At 49.7% G+C, this 12101-nt stretch overlaps 1 protein-coding gene across 7 annotated transcripts in view; it reads left to right on the top strand.

Annotated features, from left to right (window-relative positions):
* Positions 1-12101, top strand: part of ABCA4 (ATP binding cassette subfamily A member 4) — a 131638-nt gene that overhangs the window by 106021 nt on the left and 13516 nt on the right. For all 7 annotated transcript variants that reach the window (XM_027603436.2, XM_027603442.2, XM_027603448.2 and 4 more), the window contains 7 exons: positions 355-470; positions 1435-1582; positions 4984-5107; positions 5599-5728; positions 8004-8124; positions 8572-8634; positions 9820-9926. In XM_027603436.2, coding sequence (XP_027459237.1) covers positions 355-470; positions 1435-1582; positions 4984-5107; positions 5599-5728; positions 8004-8124; positions 8572-8634; positions 9820-9926 — 809 coding nt within the window. The remainder of the gene's footprint in view (positions 1-354; positions 471-1434; positions 1583-4983; positions 5108-5598; positions 5729-8003; positions 8125-8571; positions 8635-9819; positions 9927-12101) is intronic.

Genomic DNA, 12101 nt, shown 5'->3' with positions numbered 1-12101 from the left:
GCCAAAGACTAAATATTTTGAGTTTTTCTGAATTCAGGAGACATGCTTAGAAAGTAGAATCAGTAGGACTTCATGACCAATTAGAAAGAGAAAATGAAAGATCAGGTGGATTTTTATAATTCATTCTCTCAAAAGATAGAGGCTGAAGGTTCCCTGCACTGGGAGGTGGGAGTGGGGAGTGGTAGGAGGACTAGGGACAACTTAAAGTATGTTTGCTGACCAAGAACTATTTAGACAAATAGAATCAGAACCCCAGACCACTGCTGGAGGAGCCTGGCCCAGCCCTCGTTTTACGGAACAGGAGATAGAGGTCCTGAGAAGTTAAGTGCCTCATTCTCCTCTTCTCTCTTCAAGATGAATTATGCTGTGAGCGCAGCACTAGTGGTGGGAATCTTCATCGGGTTTCAGAAGAAAGCCTACACTTCTCCAGAAAATCTTCCTGCCCTTGTTGCACTGCTCATGCTATATGGGTGAGTTGTTTGGGCCATTAGCTAATGCCAACAAAAGGGAAGCCACGGGAGGGTTGTGCTCTTCTGACCTAAAACCAGGGTTTCCGGCAGCCAGGTTAGCTTCCAGCCCCCGGCAGGGTGTGCAGCTACCAACCAGGAATCTGTTTCGGACTCCACACACAGAGCAGTTCCTGAGGCTCAGATGAATCTTCTTCCACTCAAACTGGGGCCTGACCAGGGTCTGGGAGTCCGTCATTCTCCTGTCCCTCACCCAGCTCTGATTCTGATTCATCTGTAGCCAACCTGTCCATCTTGGTGTCTCCAGCTAGACTGGCCGAGAGTTATTTGCACACAGAAGACTGCAGCTGAAAGGCTGCCCCTGAGCCAGGGTCAGAGGATGACACAGGGATTAAATCCTGTAGAATTCTAGAGCGAGGCGTGCAACTTTACATCCAGGCCTACCCCTCACTGTGTATGTACCTGTGGACAAGTTATTACCCCATCTGGGCCTCAGTTTCCTCCTCTGTAAAATGCAGATAATGACACCTGGTCCTAACTGCGAGGGCCAGTGAAGCCCTGCCGGAGCATCTCTCTTGAAAATAGAGAATTCAGGAGCCAGCGTAACTACGACATACCAACTCAAGTCAACTGTAAAGATGAGCCTCCTGGGATCTCAGCTGGGCTTTGCTGATCTAGACTAGAGTGGGAAGCACTACCACTACAGAGCTGGCCCCTCTGCCTTGTAAAAGGCACATTCACAGCCACCATTTCACTTGCTCCTCCCAAAACCCTGTGAGGTGGTCAGGGAAGGCATCATGATCTCCCTTCAAAGACGAGGAACAAAGACTAAGGGATGGAGCAGCTTTCTGGTCCTCCTGGGACTCTCGCCAGTGCAGACTCGTCACCTTGTGTGTGGGGAATGCATTATATCTAGTGGTACAAAGACTGCAACTCTGTCCCACTGCATTGTGTCATTTCCACACAGATGGGCAGTCATTCCCATGATGTACCCAGCATCCTTCCTATTTGATGTCCCCAGCACAGCCTATGTGGCCTTGGCTTGTGCTAATCTGTTCATTGGCATCAACAGCAGTGCCATCACCTTCATCTTGGAATTATTTGAGAATAACCGGGTGAGCATAACTTTTGTGGCTTCCTTGTTTGATTACTAAATACTAGAGAGAGTATTTGATGGTCAAGCAGACCCAGGGGCAAGTACTGTGGCTGGACAGTCGTAATGCATATGTGAACGTAGCTTCCTCCTTCCCTCCCTCTCCCCCTCCTTCTGTGCCTGCCTACCTGCCTCCTTCCCTACACTTTCCCTCCTCCCTTCCTTCCTTCCGCCCTTCCTACACTCTCTCTTTCCTCCCTTCCTTCCTTCCTGCTGTCCTTCCCTCCCTCCCCCCACCTCCTCCCTTCCTTCCTTGTTTTCTTTAAGCTCATTTAACTCTAAGTTTATTTGTGTGCTCTGAGTGTCATGGTTTTCTGAGCCTGTTCTGCAAGCTATAAATGGCTTTTTGTGATCCTAAGCTTTTAGATTTTCTTACTCCTTCAGAGTTTCCTTGGTGATTTTGGGTGTTAGGTTTTTGTACACACACACACACATTCACACATACATGTGTGAGTGCACTGATGTGATTTCAAAGCAGCAAAAAGGCATACAAGGAAGTCTCCTTCCTACCCCTGTCTCTGAGTCACCTGCTTTGCTTCTCCAGAGGCAGCCTTTCATTTCAGTTTCTTAGGTGTTCTAGCAACAAATAAGCAAACGCATACATTTTCTTTCTCCCACTTTCTTACCCATATTGTGACGGAGTAACATTTACTATTCTACATGAAACTTCATTCTGAAGATAGGGTTAGAAATGTATGGTGCTAAATGACTCACTTTTCTGAGCTACGGAGTGCAGTCGTCCTGTCCCGCTCCCCAGACATCTCCTTGCCCAGAAGGAGCTGGACAGGCTAAGCCCTGAGACACTGGCGATGGCTTCAGGGCTGTCCGTGTGCCCCACTCCCACGCGCAGCCAGCTGTGTCTGCGCCTGGCTGTGGCGGCCCGGAGCGCCCTCAAGCACTGGCACACTCACCAAGCGCCCGTGTCCCCAGTGGCCTCTCCAGCTTGTTCCTCCCTCACTAGGTGTTCGAGTTCAGAGGGTGGGCACCCGCCAGCACATCAGCACTGCTGTTCTGTGGCCCCTGTCCCCACTCCCACCTTGGGGCCCTGCTGAGAGGACCTAAGGCAAATGTGCACTCGCCCCCAGTCCCATGGCCTCCTGACGGATGCTTCCCCAGGCCTTGTCACACTTCCTGCCACAAAACCCCATTTGTCCCATGACTGGTAAAAAACATACCATGTCACAGTCAGACCCCAGAAGAGAGAGGGATGAGAAAGAACACGGACTCTGCTGATGGCAGAGCCTCCTGGCAGACTGAAAATGCCCCTCTTCAGAGCTGTTTGTCATGTCCTCACAGCCCACTACGTCTTTTTTTTTTTTAAAGATTTTATTTATTTATCTGAGAGAGAGAATGAGAGAGAGCACGAGAGGGAAGAGGGTCAGAGGGAGAAGCAGACTCCCCGCAGAGCAGGGAGCCCGACATGGGACTCGATCCCGGGACTCCAGGATCACGACCCAAGCTGAAGGCAGTCGCTTAACCAAATGAGCCACCCAGGCGCCCAGCCCACTACGTCTTAAGAGATTGCGTTACTTCAGAAAAATTAAAGAGGAAGCGCAAAGCAACTCAGAACACTCCCTCCTGAGGGCTACATTCGTTTAGCCGACATTTACAGAGCAAACCCCCTTCCCCTGCTGCTTGCTTTCATGCAAGTCCGGAGAGAAGCAGATGCTACAGAGATTCCCAGGATCCCTCAGGAGGCTCCCAGGCCCCGGTAGCTGCTTTCCCTACCAAATCAAGAGGTATCAACAGGGTGAGCACCAGGTGGTGGATGTGCTGATGTAAACACGTGTGACCTGCTCATGCTACCCTGCAGGAACTCCCGTTCCAGTCAAGAAATGATCTGTGCACCAAGCTGGGAACCGATACGAACTACAGTACCTGACCTTCCACAAGACAGTGTGTGATAGAACCGCAAGGGAAGGAGGCAGATAAAACCCTGCAGATCCAAATGGGCCGAAAGAGCTGGGCTGCTGGGCTACAGGGCTCAGGAGAATCTGGGCAGAGGAAATTTAATTAAGCCTGGCCTGGAAGAAGTAGGATTTTATTAGCCCATTTAATAAATAATGAGGTGCCTACTATGAGCTAATCGTTGAAGAAGGTATTTAGAAAGGACACCAAAATAATTAGGACCCAGTCCTTATCCTCCAGGGACACTGACTAGTGGGGCCAGCAGGCAAGTAAGAAGTAATTAACCCTGGCTGACAATGTTGTAAGTACTAGGAAAGAGAAGTAGGTATTTTACATGGAAATCTGAAAAGGCTTTTGAGAGAAGGGATTTTCTCAAGCTAGCTTTTTTTTTTTTAAGATTTTATTTATTTATGTATTTATTTGGGAGAGGGAGAGAGACTCTCAGCAGACTCCTCGCTGAGCATAGAGCCTAAAGTGGGGCTCGATCTCATGATCCTGACATCGTAACCTGAGCCAAAACCAAGGGTTGGATGTTTAATGGATTTTGCCACCCAGGCACTCCTCCAGCTAGCTTTCTAAAGAAGGCCTGGAATCTTCTAGAGAACAGAAGGGGAAAGAGCATTCTTTCCTAAGAGCAATAATTAATAGAAGCTGGGGGTGCAAAGGCCTAGAGGCAAAAGAGCACTGTTCTGGGAGGAGGGGAGAGGGGGGCCATGGGGAGTGGAGCGAGAGAGAGGAGGTCATGTGAGCAAAGGTGTGGAGGCCAGGAAGAAGCCAGGTCTGTGGTAGGGAGGGGCCAGATTAGTGGGCAGCAGTGGCCTGGTCAGACTCGCCCCTCAGCATCCCCTCTGCCATCTTGGGGGAGACTCTCTCCACCCAACATTGCTGGGCGAAAGTAGCAAGCACAGTCTGACCCTCTGAAAACAAGTCCCCCCAACTCAACACACACACCAGAGAGTCCCCGGCCCTCTTTTCTACTGGCAGCACCCACACACACCTAGCTGTCCTCTGGGAGCTGAGAAGCAGAGCTGGAAGACACGCGGGGCCCCTCTCCCCTGTGGCATGAGCTGGGCTAAGAGCAGAGGAAAGAGCCTCACAGCTAGTCAGGGTTCACAGCTGTACGAAGGGAGAGAGAGCCTGGGCCACGCCCCCAGCAGCTGCTGCATCTCCCAGGAACAAATGCCTTGGAGGGGGGCTCGTGTGTAATTCCCTGGTGAGTCTGCCATGACAGCTCCCCGGGCAGGCTGCCTGGCTGGTGACGCCTCCTATGACTATTCCAGCACCTCCCTATCTGTGTGACAGATCCCTCCTGCGGCCAGCCTGGTTGCTAGGCCCGCGCTGTCTGCCGGCCTTCCCTTGGGCCTGCCCTACGAGGGCACCCAGGCCCTACCCCGCTCAGGAGGGGTAGGTGGATTCAGTCCCCACAATTGACTGTCCTGCTTTTCTGTGTTTCAGCCGCTGCTCAGATTCAACGCCATGCTGAGGAAGCTGCTCATTATCTTCCCCCACTTCTGCCTGGGCCGGGGCCTCATTGACCTGGCGCTGAGCCAGGCTGTGACGGATGTCTATGCCCGGTTCGGTGGGTGGCCTTTGAGACCCGTGGAACATGGCCCCAGGCCATCTGTGCGGGGGCGGGCTGCCTCGGGAGCTCCTATGCCCAACCTGCAGCCTGGGCTGGAGCCGGGCGACACTTGGTTGGTATGGGAGTGTCCTTCTGCCCAGAAGGGATCAGTTGCCTCTGTCTGAGGAGCCACAGGAGGGGTCAAGAGCAGACTCCGACTTGAGCTCCTATGCCCAACCTGCAGCCTGGGCTGGAGCCGGGCGACACTTGGTTGGTATGGGAGTGTCCTTCTGCCCAGAAGGGATCAGTTGCCTCTGTCTGAGGAGCCACAGGAGGGGTCAAGAGCAGACTCCGACTTCCCTACTCTGACTCGAGCAACCGAGATGAGAGGCCTAGGTTCAGCTCCTGCTTACTCCTTTGCATAAGGCCTGGTCTAGCTGGGCCAGACGTTGTGACTAGGTCTCTGGAAGCAGCCGGGGCAGCTGAGTGGACTTCATTCCTGTCCGCAGGTGAGGAGCACTCGGCAAATCCGTTCCAGTGGGACCTGATTGGGAAGAACCTGTTTGCCATGGCCGTAGAAGGGGTGGTGTACTTCCTCCTGACTATCCTCATCCAGCACCACTTCTTCCTTACCCGATGGTACGTTCAGACAACTGCCCTAAGGGTGCCAAGGGCAGCTCCTTACATCTGTCCAGGGACGTGGCTTCACATCCATGTAGTCTTCTGTCTCCTCACTAGCCCCACTCCATGATGGCTTTTACACCCTTAAACCCTGGCTTGTTCTGGATAACACACGGGGAGAGACATTAAAATAGGCACGTTGGAATTTGTAAAGAATCTAAACTTTAAAGTATTTAAAATACAGTATTTAATTTCAGCCGCTAATATTTAATCCCTCTCACCTCATTAACAGATACTCATTTTAAGTTGGATAATAGCCTTGCAAATGATGATAGTTAAGGGAGATCCAAAGTACTGGGAAATAGATTTAGGCATTCACAAGAAAATAGACAAGGTGGGCCCTTTTGCTAATTGGAGATATGAGAGTGGGGACAGGGAGTATATGGGGTGATATCCAAGGCAACTGAAGCCAGGAGCAGTGTGAAGGGAGAGGGACAGGGATTGTGCCCCTCTGGGGAAAGGGGGGGCAGTGACTGCCTACCGTGACCCAGCCCAGCTGTGCCATTCTTCCCTGGCTTCTTGACCCAGGACTTGCCTCCTTCTGACATGGGCACTCAGGTTTCCAGAAGGCTGTCCCTCTGCTATCCAGGCTGACCTTCACTAGGTCTCAGCCCAGGGCCTTGAACTGCAAATCACTGGGCCCTTGGAACGTGCTTTCCTGGACAGCGCTTTGTTTCTTACCCTTTCATCCTCTCAGGCTGAGTCAGGCTACATGTCAATAAAGATACAGAGGACTTGATTTAGGTTTTAACCCATAGGGAATCGAGTTACTAGAAACAAATTGACCTCCCTACTTATAGGGCTGTGAGGATTGAATGAGATAACGGGTGCCAACACACTTAGAATAAAATGGACCAGGAAGTGGTGTTAGTTATGGGGGACAGTGTGGGGAATTGATGTCCATGGGACCCTTGGCCCTCAAAGGCCCCCTTCTACAGCTTTGGCCACATCTTGAAGAGACCTTGGAGTAGAAGGGAGGAGGCAGACTTGTTTACCAAAACAGACTCAGTAGTGGGTGCCTGGGTGGCTCAGTTGGTTAAGCGACTGCCTTCAGCTCAGGTCATGGTCCTGGAGTCCCGGGATCGAGTCCCACATCGGGCTCCCTACTCAGCAGGGAGTCTGCTTCTCCCTCTGACCCTCTTCCCTCTCGTGCTCTCTATCTCTCATTCTCTCTCTCTCAAATAAATAAATAAAATCTTTAAAAAAAAAAAAAAAGACTCAGTAGCTTCAAACTCTGGTGTCAGACAACTGAGCAAGTCTTGCAGCATTAGGCCTGAAACAGCACCAGAGAAGCATTCCAGGACCTCTGGCTTCAGGAAGCCCACGACCATGCGCATGCTGAGAGGCAACCAGGCAAAGAGAAGAAGGGAAGGGCAGAAGAAAGGGTGCTTTTGGTAGAGGACAAGCTAACCTGTGGGGAGTTCACAGAAAGGGGAAGGTGAGAGGGGCAAAAGAGGAGCCTGTAGAGGCAGAGCCAAGTCTTGAAATGCTCCTCACCTTGTTGAGGACTTCAAGTGTAAGCCTGAAGGCCACAGGGAGCTGTTGGGGTGTTTTAATCAGTCAGGTGAATGATCTGCCAGGCTTAGAAGCAGAGAGACCAGACAGGAGGCCATTTTGGCACCCAAGCAAGAGTCAGTGGTGGCCTGAATAGAAATGGAGGCATTGGGAGATGGAGAAAAATAGGTTGATTGGATAAATGGTAGACAAGACAAGATTTTGAGATGAATTAGATGTGGCCAGTGAGATTGTAGGCCAAGGTGGTCAAGGAGGGTTTCAGAGAAGGCGCTGTGTCTTTAAGGATGGGGAGGCTTCTGTTGGGCAGGACAGGAGGAAGAGAACGCTGAGGCCCTGGAAATGCCTGTAGAGGCTGGGAGTGAGTCAGGGAAGGCCAGCAGGAGCTGGGGGCCAAGACTTGATCAAATGGTTGAGAGAGGAGTTAGTTCAAGAGATAAGTGGGAGACAGGTGACATTTACTGAGTGCTTACCATAGATGAAGTGTAGTAATGACATCAGCTGCCAGGTTTTGAGTTCTGACTGTGCCAGATGCTGTGCCGAGTTGATCTTCTCCACAGTCCTATGAGGCACACACTCTTTTCCCCTCCCCACCATATGGTTGAAGGAGGTGAGGGTTAGAGAGGTTCAGTGACAGACCCAAGGTCATACATGGGGAGGCCAGGACTAGAAACCAGAGACACTGCACACCAACCCAGTCCTCTCCCCTTCCTTCCTCTAGGATTGCCGAGGCTGCTAAGGAGCCCATCATAGATGAAGATGACGATGTGGCTGAAGAAAGACAAAGAATTATTAATGGGAGAAATAAAACTGATATCTTAAGCCTAAATGAACTAACCAAGGTAAGCAACTAGGTGTAGACAAGTTAGTTTGGAGGTGCCAGTTGGATCCACAGATGTCACAACATTGTAACTTGCCTTGCAGTATGCCTACACAAGCAATCCATTTTCCTACTTTTATGTGAGGTGTTCATTGCTGTGTTATAACTTGCCTTCCAAGAACACCTAATTCCAGGGCATTCTCCCCAGTTTTCATCTTGGGCACTGGCACAGGACCTCAGTGTGAGCCCCTGCACTGAGCCTCACTCACGCTTCTCCCTTCCGTCTCTGCACAGTGGGTCAGCTTCGAGGTTTCCTGGGGTTCACAACACCCCTCTGAACACCCGTGCCAATATGTAAGCTCCTCGCGTCAATAGTTCTCACCTAACCTATCCTCTGCTCTTTGCTCTCTCTTCCCTTCCCGCTCTAACTCTCTCTCGGTTCTCAGTCCAGTTTCTCTGCATCTTGCAGATTTATTCGGGCACCTCCAGCCCAGCAGTGGACAGGCTGTGTGTCGGAGTCCGCCCTGGAGAGGTGGGTGCCCTGCAGACTCCTGTGCATGCTGCTTCTCCCCGCCTACAGCAGGGCTATCACAGAGAAATCACATGCAGCCACAGAGGTCATTTTAAATTTTCTAGCAGCCACATGAAAAAAGTAAAAAAAAAAAAAAAAAAAAATGAAATTAATTTTGATGATTTATTTTACCTAATATATCTGAAATACTGTCGTGTCAATACATAATTTATATAAAACATTGGTGCAATATTTTACATTCTTTTTATTGTTTTAAGTTTTCAAAATCCAGGGTATGTATTATACATATAACATATGTCAGTTCAGACCAGATGCATTTCAAATGCTCAGCAGTCACTATAAGGGAGGAAAATCCTCTTTCCTCTACCCTCCTGGGTTCTCTGGATAGAGCTCTGTAAGTCGGACTGATGAAAGACAGATTAAGAAGAGAAAAACAGACAGACATTTATTAGGGAATGATCAGAGATAAATGACACGAGAGGTAGTTAGAACTTGGGCTTATATAGCGTCTTGGCAAAGGGATGATACATTTTTAGAGAAGTGACAAGACAAAGGAAAAGGACCTTGAGTCAGTAGGGGTGGCAAATTATGGAAAAGGCAAATATGGGGGAAACTGATGGTAGATAAAGGCTAGTTAGTAATGTTTGTTATAGATTCCTCTGGTGCTGTTTCCAGGCTGAGAGCAAGAGAGGACACCCTGTAAACTTATGTCCTGCTTTTAGGCAAACAGGGGAGGGTAGAGAATTTTTATTTCTTTTTTTTTTTAAGATTTTATTTATTTATTTGACAGAGAGGGAACACAAGCAGGGGGAGAGGGAGAGGGAGAAGCAGGCTTCCCGCTGAGCAGGGAGCCGGTTGCGGGACCCGATCCCAGGGCCCTGGGATCATGACCTGAGCTGAAGGCAGTTGCTTAACCAACTGAGCCACCCAGGCGCCCCCAGAGAGCTTTGTATCTGCTGCTTCTTAATTGCCTTCAGCTCAAAATCATCCTTATGCCAAAGTGGCTTATCTCGAGGTAGCAAATTCTGCTAGCCTGTAGCACACATGGCTAGTGGCCTCCGTCACAGCAGCCCAGGTCGAAAGTGTTTCCCACCTACCCACACACTTGCCCTAGGGCCTCACAGTCCCCACTCCTTGGGCTGCTTGGGCTCTAGGATGAGGCCAGTCCTGTGTGTTCTCCCTCAGTGCTTTGGTCTTCTGGGCGTGAATGGAGCTGGCAAAACAACCACATTCAGGATGCTTACTGGGGACACCACAGTGACCTCAGGTGACGCCACTGTAGCAGGCAAGAGGTGAGTGTCCTGCTCCTCCCATCTCAGGGTGTCTCTCACAGGTCCTGGGCCATGTTCCCATCCCAGCATAGGGAAAGTGAGCATCACACCCTGTACTGAGGATGATCCTAAGAGCATGGAAGATCTGTGCAGAAGAGTAGGCCTCCCAGAAAGCATGGTCTAAAAAGTACAAGACACAGACTCTCTGGGAAATTTAATTGAATTGTGATTGTTAAGACATGCCCCTGTAAGCATGGATTCTTGGAAACTTCTAGGAAGCACTGTGTCAGTGGTTCTTAGTCTTTTTGGGGTTATAGACTCCTTTAAATATCTGATGAACACTTGTACTTTCTTCCTATAAAAATAGACCATTATTGGGGCACCTGGCTGGCTCATCTGGTAGAGCATGTGACTCTTGATCTTGGGGTTGTGGGTTCAAGCCCCACATTGGGTATAGAGATTACTTAAAAAAAAAATAAAGTCTTTAAAAATACATACACACGCACACCATTATCCCCCATTATTTCCCTCCATACATTTTTGCAAAGAGTTTAAGGAAATTTACTGAAGCCTGAAGCACATTTATGATCCTGCAGGATCCCTGGGTCCCAGGTTAAGGACCGCTGTGGGGAAGCACCCTTTCTCTGGATCGAGTTTCTAGATGGGGACTGGTTTAAGAGCCTTCATGGGCTTTAGTCTGATTTGGCTATTCCGTGCTGATGCTTGGCTTTGCCAGGACAAGGAGAATTTATAAAGGGAAAATTGGCATGTGTCCTTGGATTCTGAAGGGTGCCTGCTGCACTCTCTAACAAGGTGTGAGGAAACAGACTGGTCCTCTATGGCCCAGGATCAGGAACACAAACCTACGCTGTTTGCCACTTTCCAGGCTGCTCCCTGAGCAGCAGAGCTCATAGGCATCAGATGCGCCCAGAGGAATCCTCTGCCCTGGTTTATAAATGGAGTTGCACAGTGCTGACTTCTGCTCAGCATCTGCCTGACCCGGGCCTCCTTCCCTCACCTGGGAGCCATCCTCAGCCTCATGGCTGAAGGCCCACTGGACATGGCTCAGCCAGGATGAATTTTTTTCCCCAGCCTTCCCCAGCCATCCCTTTTGGGTCTAGAGCAAAGGAACAAGCAGGGGTGAAGCTAGACCATGGCTGAGTCTGTCTCATCTGCAGATCCAGCTTAGCCTGCAACCAAGCAGGTAACTTGACAGTGGTAACAAAAGGAGTCTTGGGGGACCAAGGGATAGCGGGCAGGAGGATATAATGGCATTTACCACAAGACATCAGATGACAGTCCAAGTAAGACACAGCCTGATACCTAAAAGATGGGAGCTAGATGAAGTGGAAACTGGAACACAACTGTAGCTTTAAGATGCAGGATTGGGTTCCTCTGGTAGGGCAGCTCCCGTGAACTTGGCAAAGTACTCTCCTTGCCTCGCTGGGTGGTTTTAATTGGCCCAGCTGCACCTGAAGTGCTTTTTATTATAGTGGGGGGCTGCATGGTGCCTCTCTGTCCCATCCTGTTGCATCCATCTTTTATTCATAGATCCTAAGCTACAGGGGAAGCAGAGAGAGCAGGGAGAGATTAGACCAGATTAGACAGTTTATTTTTTCATCAAGGCAAAGTATTTTCTAGTGGGGGAGAATTATCAGTCAAAGGGAGTTGATAGAACTCAATTCACTTCCTCACTGTTCCCTGCCAGTCTCTTGCTCTGGATAGGGATCTAACTGGTTCCTCTTTCATTTACTGTATCTCTGCCAGTAAGCCCAGATGGGGAAGTTTACTTCCTTTAGGGAGTATGCATCTTCTCTGATTCTGTCCCAAATGTCTGAAAGGGATCAGAAATCACTGGTCATTTTCTTTTTTTTTTTTTCCTTTTAAAGATTTATTTCAGAGAGAGAGTGTGTGTGTAGTGAATGGGGAGAGGGACAGAGGGCAAGGGAGAGAGAGAACCTCAAGCAGACTCCCCACTGAGCAAGGAACCCAATGCAGGGCTTGATCTCAAGACCCATGAGAAAATGACCTGAGCCAAAATCACAAGTTGAACGCTTAACGGAATGAGCCACCCAGGCACCCCTCACTGGTCATTTTCTAAAGTCTGATCTTCCCTTTGTTTTTAAAACCACATATGAGGTGATCTACTCCAAAACTAAAGCTGACTTTGGGTAACAGCTATTCAGTTTATCCTAG

Source organism: Zalophus californianus, chromosome 4 (genome assembly GCF_009762305.2).
Source record: "Zalophus californianus isolate mZalCal1 chromosome 4, mZalCal1.pri.v2, whole genome shotgun sequence".
In the NCBI taxonomy this organism is placed as follows: domain Eukaryota; kingdom Metazoa; phylum Chordata; class Mammalia; order Carnivora; family Otariidae; genus Zalophus; species Zalophus californianus.
This window is presented reverse-complemented; position numbering and strand designations above follow the sequence as displayed.